The sequence below is a fragment of the Poecilia mexicana genome, unplaced genomic scaffold (assembly GCF_051168715.1).
Source record: "Poecilia mexicana isolate PSO_F unplaced genomic scaffold, ASM5116871v1 scaffold_5, whole genome shotgun sequence".
Lineage (NCBI taxonomy): Eukaryota > Metazoa > Chordata > Actinopteri > Cyprinodontiformes > Poeciliidae > Poecilia > Poecilia mexicana.
The window spans coordinates 3,135,157-3,150,463 of record NW_028263374.1 but is presented as its reverse complement, the minus strand read 5'-3'; the positions used below and the strand labels follow the sequence as shown (position 1 = coordinate 3,150,463).

The following is a 15,307-nucleotide window of genomic DNA, read 5'->3' as shown; positions in this document are numbered from 1 at the left end:
AATAAACCTAATAAGCTTATCCTTACAGACATACCATAATCAGAAGAACACCAAAAGGATCATGTTGATAATACTGAAGAGTAATAGAGCTGCATAAAGCCCAATTCAATTATTATCCAATTATTTATATAGAGTCAATCCACAACACTCCTTTGCATTGAATTAAAACAAAAACAGAAAAGTCAATTCAGTCTAATCCTATAGATTGACTTACAGTTAAATCATTTTTTTTAGCCCAATTGATCCTGATTACCAAACAACACAGTCAGGATCAGTTCATTATTCAAATCCCCTGGACTCTATGAAGCTTTTTTTATATTGTCATCAGGGCTCTGTTGGATACTTCCCTGTTTGTCCAAAGCGACGGTGACAAAGCCAGAAAGTTTTAGTTGGTGGACCCTGTTTAAATTTAGTCCTGAACGGATAGCGGACACAGGCTCTCCCCCATCAGTCGGCGCACACCGAGGGTCGATGTGAGCAGAGGTTATACTTAGCTACACGGCAATCAGGAGATTTGTCAGCCAACGTCCTCTTCACTGCTTATCGAAAACACCCCAGCTGTCAGTCAACAAGCAAAACAATGAGCTGGAAGCTGATTTTGTCCCCTAAACAAGTCGCTGCACCCCACCCCGTAACCCTCCCCGCCCCCCTAAAAATCAAAAAAGGTGACATTGTGGTGCCCCTTTGGTTTGTAGCTGGTGGGCTGTCAGGTCTATTTGATGTGAGTGAGCGGGAGTGGAGGCGGGAGGGCTGGACAGTAACATGCAGTGACATTAGTCACCCCCGTCCGTCTGGGCTGGAGAAGGATGGCCCTGGCAATGATTGATGGGTGATATTCATTTATAGATCCGACGAAGACAAACTGAGGGGCTGTGTCCCGGACTTGGCTTTGGTCAATCACAAACATTCTGTGCTATTTAAAGTCTGGCTTGCTTTTTTTCTTTCTTTTTTTTTTCTTTTGATGGACCACTCAAATCACGGAAAAGTAAAAGAAATCTCAGGTTGTTCAGTTATGACGGTAGAAAAGGTTCGTCTAAATGGTCAAAATGAATCTGGTTAATGTTCCACAAGCTTCTCACAAAACCTCCAACAACTTCATAGTCCATTAGCGGAAAGTGTGAACAGACGTTCTGGTTTCTGCTTAGATTCCTTCAAAAATGGCTCACAGGTCTATCAGATGTTTACTAAGACTGAAAGCTTCACCATCTGACCGGTGCAACACTGCCTGAATCCTCATCAGTGGACGTTTCAACATGGATGGATTTGATGTTGTTCAGTCCGGTTTTGGTGCTCAGTGCAATACTACAGACTGAACATTCAGAGACACAGAGAGGCAGTTACAAAGCCAGCCTTCTGGTCTGTCCTCCACCTGAAGAACATTTCTGGGGTTAAAGGACTAATGTCCCAGCAAGATTCAGAGAAACATAGATCGACAGATTAATTCTGGTCCGGATTGCAATTCCATTACTTCTCTTTACTTTTCCACTTCAAAGTAATGTTTTTGTTTGTCTGTTTATTCTGTTATATTTATGTAAAGCGTTTTGAGCTGCCTTGTTGTTGAAATGTGCAGTATAAATTGACTGACTGGACAATATTCCCTGGTCAATCATACAGCTTTTCTGAGATTATAGTCTGTCAGCAATAACACTATAAACAATAAATGTTTATGACATTCAGATTTTACTCTTGTTACCCAATGTATTCATACTGAGTGACATCTATCTATACATTCTGAAAGTAAATGTTGGATTTTTATTACTCAACATTTCGAAAGCCAACAAAATGTAATTCTTTCCATGGTCTTTACATAAATCAGTGAAACACTGCAGCAAAACAACTACTTTCCTTATTGTCATAAAAGCTACAGTACAGCTGTAATCTTCTTCTGAAGTGTCAAAGCAAAACTGTCAATGTAGGAAACGGAAACTGTAAAGCTCAATTTCACATGTGCACAGCGAAGCTTTCAGAGTTGTCTTTATTGTTGCGATGTTTTAGTGTTTGGTGGGGAAGTCGGCGGCCGGGTGTCAGAGGCGACGCAATCTTATATTATTGCACTGATGCATGTGCGAACTGACACGCAGTTATTTGGTAACATTGAGCGAATGCTGCCCAATTTAATTGTGTGGCAACCACACTGTATTATTCATGACCTGGCACTTTTAACTTAGTAATTACCAGCTGCTGGGTCTCAGTGGGACTCCAGGGGTTGTGTCAAAAACAGCTCTCTCAATAAATTCACTTATGCAAATGCAGGAGTATTTCTTCATAAGCCGACCTGCTTTTATTTCTCTTTTATGTGTATACTCTTTGGACCATTACGAAAAAAAAAATTAAAACATCCCCTCTGGCCCCCCTCATCACTATTCCATGTGTAACATTTGCTGAATCCCGTTTCCTGTTTGACATTGATGAAGTATCTACCACACGGAACAAACAAGTACCAATAAAAAGGTGAGAACAGAGCCAAATAAAGCCATATTCACTCTGACTCAACACGGAATGTTTTTAACTCAAAAAAAAACAAAAAAACTTACAGAACTGGGATATGGGTGCATCGAGTTGCGGGGCAGTGCCGCCCCTGGAATTCAGCTTCTGGACCTGGGTGGGGGGCACCGGCTTGTGGGACTGACCGGTGGCCCTGTACATGGCCTGCACCCATAAGATGCGGTCCTGCTCATCGTCGCTGGCAAATATCACAGTGTCACCCTCTTTCACAGCGTTGAAGAATGTCCGGCCGCCTTCCAGACCTGAAACATGGCCAGAGGCACTCAGAAGGTGGCAGCAACGTTATTCGTATAACAGTTGGTTTTGTCACTGCAAAAACTAAGCATGGGTATGTGTTACACAAACCTGAAATAAGACTGGTAAAGGTCATATTTAGGTCTGTCACGAAAAGAAATTTTGCCGGACGATACATTGTTCCAGACATTATTGCGATAAATGATAATGATGTTTTGAGACCATTGCCAAATAATATCAGAGTACATGATAATAATGCAGGAACACATTGTCAAAGATCAATAAACTGTAAACTCTAATGAACATTTAACAACTGGAAAACATTTTAAATATCCATAATAAATAAACAAAACAACAGAAACAACAAATAAAATGAATTATGAAATCTCTGTAAACAAAACTGTTCTTCAAACTAAGTGGCTAGTTGAGACCAAAACGCCAGACTGAAGACTTTTATCATCCAGTTTTTGGTAGAAAGAGAGAAAAGAGATAAAATCATGCAAATGTAAATTATTAAGCTTGGTTTAAATGATCATGTGATTGATTTATTAGTTGCTGTGACAGGCCTAGTCATATTAAACAGAAATCTGTTCAGAAATGCTCGTCATTAGAGCATTACAGTGAACAGTGGAGGTCAGAGAAAACAGCGGCCCGTTGTTAGCTACTATCCATTAATACTTGAGACCACCTCATAAAACACTTAGACCTGCCAATTTTAATAGCTCAAACACCAATTATACTTTAATTTCCAGCAGAAAACATGAAATAAGACAAAATAGGAGGGGTTGGATCACAGCTGTATAATAACATACACAGAAGCTAGTATGGTATTAACATTATTTTTGCAACTTTGCTTTATTTTCACAAAGCTAGCTTAAGACAATCACATGCTTAGCACTGAATAAAAGCAGGCCTGCATCACATGTCATATCCAAATAACACAAGTAATCAGACAAAGAGGGAGATGATGCTCCCACCAAACAACGTATAGAACAGCTGTTTTTTTCTAACCAGAAATAATCCAAGGTCAATATTGGGGAATATTTAGTGCTGTTCAAATATCAGTGCAAACAGTTTCAGGTGCAAAACATGACAGAAACAGTGAAACAGACCCGTCTGAAGATACAACCCCTATTCTACTTTCAGTTTGTGCCGTCAACAGAGCTAACTTCCCAACATCGCATATCTGAACTGTAATTAAAGAAAAACACTAGAAAGGCTAGCATCCATTTCCATTAGTTCTGTACCATGTAATTATTTTATTTAATATGTTTTTAGTAGAAAACCTAACAATTATGTTCTTTTAACGCTTTTAAAATCAGCTTTCTTTTACACCTCAGCAGACGCCTCCTGTTTTCAGACAGTTTAAATAGTGCATGTGTTGATACAGAGCAATGCAGGGTTCCAGTTGGTGCTGCATATTATTATAGATTTTTTTTAACTACATGTATGTTTTATTATTATTATTATTATTGTTGTTGTAATTACAGCAGCACCCCGTCTAACTGTTGGTTGGTCTTGGCTCGTCTCACCTGGCTGAGGGTCAGTGTAGTCCACAGTGTAGCCGTCCAGCTGCAGAAGCTCCACCGGCTCAGCCTTCTTCTCTCTGTAGCTGCACATCGCAAAGGTGTACTGGCTCACCTGCACCAGTTAAACACACAGAGAACATGGTCTCTTAGCAGTTAGCCTGATTCACAGGCCAGAACACCATTATGCTATATAATTACCCAATCACATATAACAATAGTGAAAGCAAAGGACAAACAAGACAGAATATTCACAAATATTTATTTCATTTTTTTTAGACAATGATCGTAACATAACCATGTTAAATCTTACTGGTAAGATGCAAAGTCTTACGTATTTTTTCTCTGGTTTCTAATACAAATATCTCAGAACACTTGAAATAAGACAAAACTAACTTACAAGTAACTTTTCAAAGAGATATCAGAGCTTGTTTTAACTCAATAGCTCCTTAATATTGATGAAAAAAATACTGGTTCCACTGGCAGATTATTTCACTTACAACAAGACATTTTTCCCCATTATAACCTTGGATCTATGATTTTATTGAAGTGACAAATTCTAAGTATTTCTAAATCTGCCTTACAGTGTGATCTATTATTATGGTATTATTTTACCACACAGCTCCACGTTTGTTTTTAGGGTAGCGTCTTGCACGGTACTGTATGAATGACACAGATATGAAAACATGTGTTTCTTGCAGTGTGAGAAATAATACACGTGTGAATGTGTTCCTACAGGGTGTGGCGGTGGCGTTAACAGGTTGGCACTTGTGTATGAGGTTATTACAGATTTTTTTTTTTAAACTTTTTTTTATTTTAAATTAGGAATTGCCTGAAGTCTGAGGTGACAGATACGGGGTAAGGCTAACCATGTAACAGTGTTAATGAAAGCTTTGGAGGTTTGGAAGCAAAGATCAGCAGCCCGAGCCTTTTTATTTATTTTTAATGAAAGCAATGAAAACTTTACAAAGCTGGTTTTACCAGCTAAATAAGTTAACTTACCAACCTACTAAACGTAGATGTGTAGAAATAGTTAGCTCCTTTAAATCCACCCCTCCATGCAGAGCAGACATGCATTTTATATAAAGATAAATACTACAAAACAAGTTGAAATATTAAAACACAATGTTATTACTTATTTAAAATGGAGAATTAGTATTTCTGGTGACTTCTACATAGAAAGAAAAGAAACAGTGAAGATGTAGCACATGTTAAGAAGTGATTTTTTTTTCTACCAAGTTGCTTTGTAGAGTCTACCAAGACTAACGTAAAACTCAATCCAGCTTTAAATTACCACATAGAGCCATAAAAAGAAACACAATACATTAACAATGACATTAAAATGACCAATGCAGATTCATTTGACTGACTGTGGCTCCAGTAATATGAACAATAAAATGACCCAGTAGCACTGAAGGTATGAATTATTTACTAAAAAAATTTCAGCAAGTGGTCAAGTGTGTGAATTGTAATCCCTGACAGTCACACATGGCCTTCAGATTTTTTTCGTTACATTTTAAAACAACTGTCGATGATGAAAAATATTCCATTTGATGCGACCCCTGCGTTGAACTTTAAGAAACTGAGTCATCTATTGCGCCTTAATTCTTTAAGACACAATATTATGTGTTTTTTACATTGTGCTATTTTATAGCACAGTCAAATAATTATGTTAATTTCAATTGTTAAGTAAATGCCATATATCAAATATGACTTAAAAGAGAATATATTTCTCAATTTAACACCTTGAAATTGGACCCCTTCGTTGCTAATACCTCCTGCTCTTGGTGCAGTGCTCCTTTAACTAAGATTTTACCAGTGTTGCACTGAGAAGCAGCTCCTACAATGAGCTCAGCAGATGTGCAGCTCCACCAGGTGTTTGCCAATTGCTGCTGGCTAGTCTGACGGAGCTGAGTGGTGGAGTCATGGGGAAATGAACTCTGTGAGGCAGGAACTTGGAAACTGCAGCTCCAATAGGAGCTGAGCCTCGCTGCACCCAGACATTTTGCACAGCTGAATGGTTGCCACGGGAGATTTGAGGAGTTCTCAAACATGCATGGATAAAATCAAGGCAACACTGCAGGTGTGTTTACATAACACTGACCCTTGAAGACATTTTAGTAGCAAAGTTAGTACAGCTTCCACCTTTATTTCCCAGCAGGAAATAAAGAAAATCAGCAGAAAAGCACACAATGTGAGTGCAAATAGAAGCAAATAAAGAAACTAATATCCTGAAACTAATATCATTACAGTATGGGGATGAAGCTAATGTCATTGATTCTTCCAGAATTTGGCTGTGTTTTGGGTTTGTGAGAAGATGTGTGAGGGGTCATTCCCTAGACAAACTATAAACTCCTTCAGGAGAAAAATGTGTTCCTTCGTTGACTTGGAGCTTCTCCTGTAGTCTGCTGCTTGTGTTCAACCTGAAAATTTAAGCCACAACTAAAATATATTTCCTTTAAAATTGCTGAGGACTGAACACAGGGCTGGTCCAAGCATTTTTAGGACCCTATTCAGATTTTTATTTGGGGACCCCCCATACTAACACGTCAACATCAGATGCTCTGTCATTCCTAAGCTACTCTATGTGTGTAACATACCTACTATGCATAATCAATAACTGACTAATGTCATACCAGCAGTATCATGGCAATCGATTTTAACTTTACATGAGTGACAAACTAAAAAAATGTTGAAATGCAAAGTGGTATTTTTGGAGTGCCATATTATTTTAGCTATTTGTAATACCAGCTAATAAACACAAAGTTAAGTTTGATATATTCTATTTTCCCAACAGCAGGGATTAACCATTATTTGTGTAACAACTACAAAAAGAATATAGAAAATGATTTTCCACCTGTAATTGCATTTAGTTTATTTTATTTTTTTAAATATGCTAGCTTTGTGCCCCAGCTGCTTTACTCACATATGTACACCTCAAACACAAATTTCAACAACAAACTGATATAAATGGATATAAATCCTTCCCTGAATATCCACTCAGTCCCGTCCTGAGCCCAAACATCCTGGAGGGTTTTTCCTGTAAAAGTCAGTTGTTTCAATCCAAAACCTTTCAACGGTTATGTAGCTAGAGGGATTTCAGCAAAGGGAAAATTTGATACAGTTCACTGGTTTTGTTAAAAAGGAACCCGTTTATGAACTGATATCTGACACTTGAACTGCATTTTAATTGGTTCAAACTAGATACAAGAAAATCACTGCAATCTGTTGGCTGTAAATACAAGGATGATGTTTTTTTTGTTTTTTTTTATTGAACCAGTTGACATTAGTGCAGTTTGCCAGTCACGCCAGACTATCGTCAAGAACCGGCGAGCGTGGCCAGTCGGCTGCTGTTGCCGTGACTACTGCCACGAGTGGCAGCTCTCACTCTTGCTCCTGCCACACTCTGTTTGTGTGTTCGCGTGGTAGCGAGTGTGTGTGCAAAGTTAGGTGGGGGACGGGGTGGCTGGTTATATGTTGGGTTTCCCTTGTGCTGGTGACAACTGAGATTCCCTAAGACAGTACTGATGACACCTAAGGCCATCATGGAAGAAGCTGGACTAACTCTGCAGCAGCTCCCTGGCCTCCAGGACCCCACAGAGGCAAATCTAAAGTACTCTGCCACTCCCCCCCCCCCCACTCCCTCCTTCCCCCACTACCACCACCCTCCCACCCTAAAACACACAATTTCCTGTCAGTCTGCTTTTCCCACTCACACTCGCTCAGCTGTCAGTCAGCTAAAATGAAGATGAAGAATTAGAACATAAGGAGGAGTAGTTCCTATGATACATTTCAGGGTATTGCAATGTTAACATAATTGTTTTTATGAACTATCTCTTAATGTTTTACTGTAAAGTATAGCAAAAAAAAGCTTTTCCTTTTTAGCAACATCTAATTTTATTGTGAGAAATTTCAGGCAAAATGTTCCCGTCTTAAACATCACTAACACTGCTATACTTGGGGAGTTTATGAAGGTTCAAAACCATTGAAACCCATAATGATAAGAATTAATTTTCACTCATAAAAAGATCAGATGTCAATCAACAGGTTTATGAACAAAAACAATTGTGTTTACTTCCTGGATCTGCTATGAAACTCCAACCCTCAGTCACTTCAAATAAGGACTTCCATGTATAAGAGCCAAGTCTTCTGACTTAGGGAACATATCACATCATCATCATCTCATCTTATGTGTCTGGAAAGAATAGATTGAGATCTTGCACATAAATAAACATATTCCACTACCTTGATGTTTTTTAAGCATGTTGTTCTTTGACCGGTTTTCTCTTCGTTGTGTTTGTTGTTGTAGTTAGAGGAGAATTATAAAGGTTCGACCATGTTGAACAACTTAAAAGTTTGCATTGAACAACAACAGTTGTTTTTGCTGCATTTAAAATGTTTTTAGGCTTTCGTCAAAAAACATGGACTGATATTTATCGTAAACCTTTTTTACTGTCAACTGTCTTTTTTTTTTCTTTTTCTACTGTTACAAAATCAGCTTTTGACAAATGCATAGAATATTCTAGTACTGCACTAATCTAACAAACCAACCAACATTGCAAACTACCAAACTCCAAAATACTAAATCAAATGTGAAGAAACATTTTTAGTCGCAGTACAGACAGAGCAAACCTCACCAGGGGCTGCGAAGCAAAGAGCTGCTACTAAAATGCAGGAAGTCCCCCACCAACCAAACATTTGAAGAACGTTGGTTGGTCAAGATGTAGGAGAGGAAATGCTGCCCTTAAATACAGTTGACTCCCCTGGTGGTCATTTTTATATTGAGGTGCCTCCCCCCCCCTACCTCTCCTGTTTTAAATTCACTATATAACAACATGCAACAACTCCATTTTTTAGCGGGCAGAGAAAGTCTTGGGGTCTTTTCACACCACCATTCTCTGTGATTTGGGGTTGTAGGCTGGGATGAGAAGCAGGCCAGGTGATGGGGGGGGGGCTGGACTGCGGTTGGGCATTGGGTCCAGTGAGTCAGCTGTAGTTGGGCCTGGCGCTTCGATTCTCTGGGGGTCGTTTGGATTTTGAGCATGGTTGGGCACCGGTGGGTCTGTGGTGTGAGATTGGTGGGATATCAGGTGTTTGGTTGGCTACGCCGGCGTTCCTTCACTGCTTCTCCTGCTGCACCGACCCCCAGCTCAGAACCACCTGTGGTCACACTCGGGTTCGGTGTATAGAACACCTTGTGACAGTGCTAGTGAAAGCTGCTAGAAGAGCAGTAGAGGCCGCGGCTGCTGTGTGGCTCCCCAGGAGTTCTCCTTTGCTCCCTTCTGTGTGGGGTTGGCAGCTGTTCCTGCAGTGATCCTCCAGGGACCCCCGTGCTCCAGGGGACCTCTGTATGTCTGTGACTCCAATTTTCCCAATGCCTTCCTTGGGTCTAGCCTGACATCATCTTCCTGTGCTATTCCATTCAATTCAAGTCTCGCTTACAGCACAGTCTAGGCTTTCTCTGATTAACTTGGATTCCTCCAGTACAATTTCAACCAGGCTAATCAGTGACCAGAAGGAGAAACTGTGAACGATGACGTTGATTTTCTGCTGATTTACTGTAGTTTTAGCAATGCAAGAGGAGGAACTGAACGAAGCCGAAGCTGTTCAGTCATTCAATATTGGTCATTCTTCCAAATATTGAATTAACATTAACAGATGCCTCGTTCAGATCGGCACTTCTCTCTTCACAGAAGAGCCAGCAACTTCTGGTCAGATTCAAATTGTTGAACTGAGGCATTACATACATCACTGATAAATGTTAGCAACTGGGAAAAATGTAAAACCTAAACACAGTCCACGATTCCAGGAAGCAATTGTTTTTCAGCAGCCAAGTCCAAAAGTCCAAACCTTCTGTACAAAGCAAAGCATAGAAAATGAGCTGGTTTTTACCAGGATACCTTGAGTCCTATGGGCCCAGTTTGTGGTTCTTCACACCCATTATAGAACGTTGTCATGGAGAAATATTATAAACACAAGCGTGCTCACACACACGTACGCACACAAAGAGTTGTCTGGATTCAAAGGTTTACAGAGACACTTTGTTGGGCAGTGTTCGTCACTAAATACATCTTCTATGAATTAGTACCACGTACTAATTCATCACAGGTTCAGTGATGGTGTTGGTATTGTTAAATATACACATATGGTTTCTCAGTTCTCTGTTTTTATCCCTCTCTTTCTGCAGGTGTAGAGCAGACTTCTACAGTGTTATTTTCTATTCTTTATATCCTTTCTTTTCTCTCTTCTGTTCTTATCTTCTCTTTTTCATTTCAACATTTTCTCCATTTTATTTTTCACCCCTTTTCCATCTCCTTGTCCATTTCATTTGAAATAAACCCAATGCAATTTCTAATAAATTTTTTTTGTAAATATATCAAGAGGAACTCTGCAACGACGGCCATAATGCTCCACTTGTGAAAGCTAATCAGTTTGGCTTCACCTTGATTTGTTTTGTTTTTTTACACATGACATGTAAAAAATAAATAGCATATGCAACAGACAACATCATGAACCTTACTACTGTTAAAAATAGCTAAAAAGAAAGAAAAAATGTAAGGAAATTACCTGTGATATTTTAACAATGAATATTGCCTTTGTCAGAGTTGAACGTTTTTATAAGGTTAACCTATTTGAATCAAACAAATTGTGCAATCAATAAAGCTCTGGATTTTTGGTGGCCAAAAGAATATCCGCTGAGTCGTTAGCTCTGTAACACAGCAACCCAACAAACACACGCCGGTCTTTGTGTCGCCGTTCAAACTTCATGCACATCGAAAGACAGACATAAAAACAAACACATACACATGAGTGTGCAGTCTATTGACCAGTATTTGTCACTTGCTATATATTTAGCTGCAAGCAAGTGAGAGGCTTCAAGTTGGCGGTGCTCAGGCTTTTGTAGCTCCAAGTGTTAGACCAGCTAGTGTTCACTCGACTTTGTCAATCCCCTGTCAACTTGTAGCTCTGAGACATATCCTTCCTAACGCATAGGAGACAGGCCTACTGCCGCCCACCCCCTTCTCTGCTGCCTGCTGCCCACCTCCCAACGCGGAGCCACCAGGAAATGGCCTCCACCACCTCATCTCCCACACCCTTCCGCCCCCCCCCCCCTCCTCCCCACAACTATCTCCTGACAAAAGCCTGCTTGACCTCTCCATCATTCATCTGACAACCAAAAGAAGACAGCTTGGCTGCATCTCTCTTTCTCACAGCGCGCCACAACATGTGGTTGGCAAAAATTTCCTTTGCATAAAGCGGCACTCATGTCAAAGGCATCCCTGTTTCTTTGTTAATTCTTTTTTTTTTAAAGACATTTTTAGAGGGCAAATTTTGTTTTTTTACTTCACCTATGAAACGATACAAAAAAAAGAAATCATCACCTATTTTAAATAAACACTTGCTTCCAGTTTTTCTTAATCAAACGTTTTGTCTGCTGTAGCCGATTAAATGGGAGTAATGATCAGACTACAGTGTGGTTGCAATTTAAATTGCGCAAAAACTTCAGTGCTAATTAGTTGGTCGTAACCAGGAAGCAGCAAATTGCCTCAACAGCCCCCGCGACAACAAGCAGAAGAAATCTTCATATGTCGTCAGTTTTTATCAGTATCAAATATCATTTTTATCAGGACCTCGACAGTGTTCATGATTTGGAGATGTAGCTTTCAAAATCTTCTTTCAAACATTTTAAGTACAATAATAATAATAATAATAATAATAATAATAATAATAATAATAATAATAATAATAATTTTTGTTTTCATATTTTATTTTCTAAAAAAAATAAATATGCCTACCTGTACCAAGACAAAGAATCTCTTCTTCCATCTTTTCCACACATTTTTGCCAATGGCCCAAAGATACCTGTGGGGGAAAAAAGGATGTTATTTTAACAAAGAATGAATTTAACAGAATGCTTCACAGTAATTTTTTTGTGATGCTGTTTTGGCGTTAGTTTATACTGCTATCAACGTTCAACACAGATTCAATGCACCAAGGTGAAAATACTAGTGCAAACACTGACCTCTTCTGGCAGAATACTGCCACTGCAAGGAGATACAGGGCCTCTTACAAACCCAACATTTTTCTAACAGTAGATTGTAAATTTTTTATTACAAAAGATTTGATATATAGTAAAACTACAAGTTAATTTATTATACACCTGCTGCCACCAAACTAGATTAGAGAGGAATAATTATCCTTCTGAAGAAAGTTATTCAAAAACCATGTTAGACTAATCAATATGAGAGATTAAAAGGCAGCAAAAAAAAAATCAATGCATTCAAAGTAAAATTATTTTAAAATAGCTATATAAACTAGAGCAAAGTGAAACAAGAGAACTCAGTGTTTGGGACCAAACTGTGAGAGGTCAGTCGAATGAAACTGCGCTTATGTCCAAAAACAAAGAACATCCACCACCAGCTAAACAGGAAGAAAAAAGATTCCAGCAGATTAAATAAATAGATTATGAAACGCCAATCTGCACCAGCCAAGAGGATGATACTTCTGTTCCTGTTTGTTCGATGAAACAAGTAGAAATGACTAAGAAAATAAATCTGTTAGCAGAAAGGCTGGGAAGTTGGTTGAACATGAGCTAGCTAAACATGACAGCCCTGTATCTTTGTGTTCTGGTTCCAAACAGACAACCAGTTTGGAAAATGGCTGTAAATCTCACAAGAATCATAAAAGTGCCCCAAAATAATTACATAACAACTGTGGCAAACATTACATATATAATTCTATCCATGTTGTAAAACACTGAGCTACATGTGTTCACTTTTAAATGTACCAACTATCATCCTCGTAGCAATCGGTGACCACAAGAGGGAAGCAAACGTCATCTTTTGGAAACATGTAGAAGCTGATGAGCAATTTCAAAAATTGTTTGATTGTTATATCAATGTAAGGTTTTCTATGATTTGTTGAGAAGGGCATTAATATTTTTTAAGAAACACTTTTTTTCCCCCAAAACTGCTCCCATTGTTCATCCTGGGAGAGATGGCTGCTTCATTTCCTATCAGAAACACATTTCATCTAAAATCTGAGTGGTTCCACTCATTTTTTGGGGTTCAAATATAATTTATCAGTTATCTAAATCTGCTTATTGTTGCAGGGTTACTGTGCGTTGATTCAAGACAATACTCTGTTTACTGTTTTAAACGGTTAAAGAAATACATGTGATAAATTATAGTAATAAATATGACCTCTTAGGTGAATGTCAATAAATTGATATTAATTATCATCCATATGAAAGGTAAATTATTAATCTTTTACTATAACCTTTATTGCAATAAAATGAAGTCTTTGTGATATGAGCTCACAGCTAAATATTTTCAATTATAAGACACAAAAGTGGGGAAAAAAAATATCCTGATATATTTTTGTCAATACTGAACACTCCTACCGACTGCTCTTGAATGACATAAATCATCAAAATAAACAGTCTGAACTTATGCAGACATGAGAACTGGTTTCCAAAATCTACTTTTCCAAATGAAAGGGACAGAAAGCCCAGAACTCCAATCACAGAAGAGTTCTTTTTAAGTATTTAGATGGAAATCTGACAGACGCGACAAATGCTTTAAATTGATCGCACCGGTGGAGGGCATCAACACAAAGAACCCGACTGCCACTTACCCACAATGCTTCATGTTCTGTGGCTTATCCATGCGGATGGCTAGTTTTATCTTGAGCTCGTCTGGGCAGCCTTTAGACACTGTCATCTTATGGAGCTCACACTGTTTGGGACTGTTGGGAGTCGGGTGAAGCACAACCTGGAAACAGCCACATGCAAACGCTGCGAGTCAGACGCACTGTGTGAGAGGAATCAAAAATGAATCCAGTGCTTGAAATGTTCTCCCACCCTTCCGAGCTCCTTATCCTCCAAAGCCAGCACTCCTGTGCTCTCAGTGAACAGCTTCACCTTCACAGCAGGCAGAGGCTGGGTGGTGGTGAAGTCACCTTGGGTTCCCCAACTACGAACAAGAACAGATTTATTAAGTAAAGTCTGTGCAGTAAACGGTGGATCTCAGGGTTAGTGATGCCTACTTACCCCCTAGGCTATTCTCTGCTAATCTATTGTTAATAGTCTGTTCATATGAAGTCCACTGAGCTTCATGTGAAGAAGCTCTGTGGACTTTGAGGATTTTAATCATAATAAACTCCCAATGAATATTTAGTATACGGGTCAGTTTCTTCTGTAAAGTCTGAACTTTTTGTTGTTTTTTTAGGGGTTTGCATCAAACAAATAAATACATGAAATAAATTCTCCTCATTCTTATTCTAACAACCCTTCCTAGAATGGGTCTGTGTTACTCTACCCATTCTGTACATTATACTCTGTCTCCTGGTTGCAATCCAGGGGTCTCAAACTCCAGTCCTCAAGGGCCGCTGTCCTGCAGCTTTTAGATGTGCCACAGGTACAAAACACTTGAATGAAATAGCTTAATTACCTCCTCCTTGTGTAGATCTGTTCTCCAGATCCTTGCTAATGACCTAATTATTTTATTCAGGTGTGGTGCAGCAGAGGCACATCTAAAAGTTGCAGGACAGTGGCCCTCGAGGACTGGAGTTTGAGACCCCTGTTAATCCCACTGTTTTGTCTTAGTTAGATTTTCATCCATGACAGGTAACATCTTATGCGGGACTGTGATGCGGTACTGTTCCCTCATCAAAACTTTTTACTTCCTTGGATGTTTTATCCTTTTTATTGCTCTGACATATCCATCATGACTTTTTAATGCAATCTTAATGAACTAAGTGTCCTTCCAGCTGTGATTGTCGTCTTTCTTTAGTTGTGCTTTGCACATACATTGGTTTGGAGGCCTCAGCTTGGTCCGTCTGCAGCTTGTGTCCTCCTTCCACCTCCATGGTGCAGTAAACTATTCTGTTTGAAGCCAAGGACTTCAGACCCTGAACCTCCATTATCACCACCTGGAAAATAATGTTAATCATCCAAAGAGATGAAATAGTATTAAACCACGTAACAAAACACAAGTTATAGAGACTTCACTACTTTATTACTTATAAGTTTCTCATGCATC

General features: G+C 39.1%; 1 protein-coding gene across 1 annotated transcript in view; it reads right to left on the bottom strand.

Moving 5' to 3' along the window:
- The window catches only part of cadpsa (Ca2+-dependent activator protein for secretion a), an 84,269-nt gene that overhangs the window by 51,775 nt on the left and 17,187 nt on the right, over positions 1-15,307 (bottom strand). Inside the window, exons 6-11 of the mRNA XM_015011309.2 lie at positions 15,076-15,197; positions 14,128-14,239; positions 13,902-14,038; positions 12,062-12,128; positions 4,272-4,380; positions 2,535-2,747 (exon numbers count right to left, since the gene is read on the bottom strand). Coding sequence (XP_014866795.2) covers positions 2,535-2,747; positions 4,272-4,380; positions 12,062-12,128; positions 13,902-14,038; positions 14,128-14,239; positions 15,076-15,197 — 760 coding nt within the window. The remainder of the gene's footprint in view (positions 1-2,534; positions 2,748-4,271; positions 4,381-12,061; positions 12,129-13,901; positions 14,039-14,127; positions 14,240-15,075; positions 15,198-15,307) is intronic.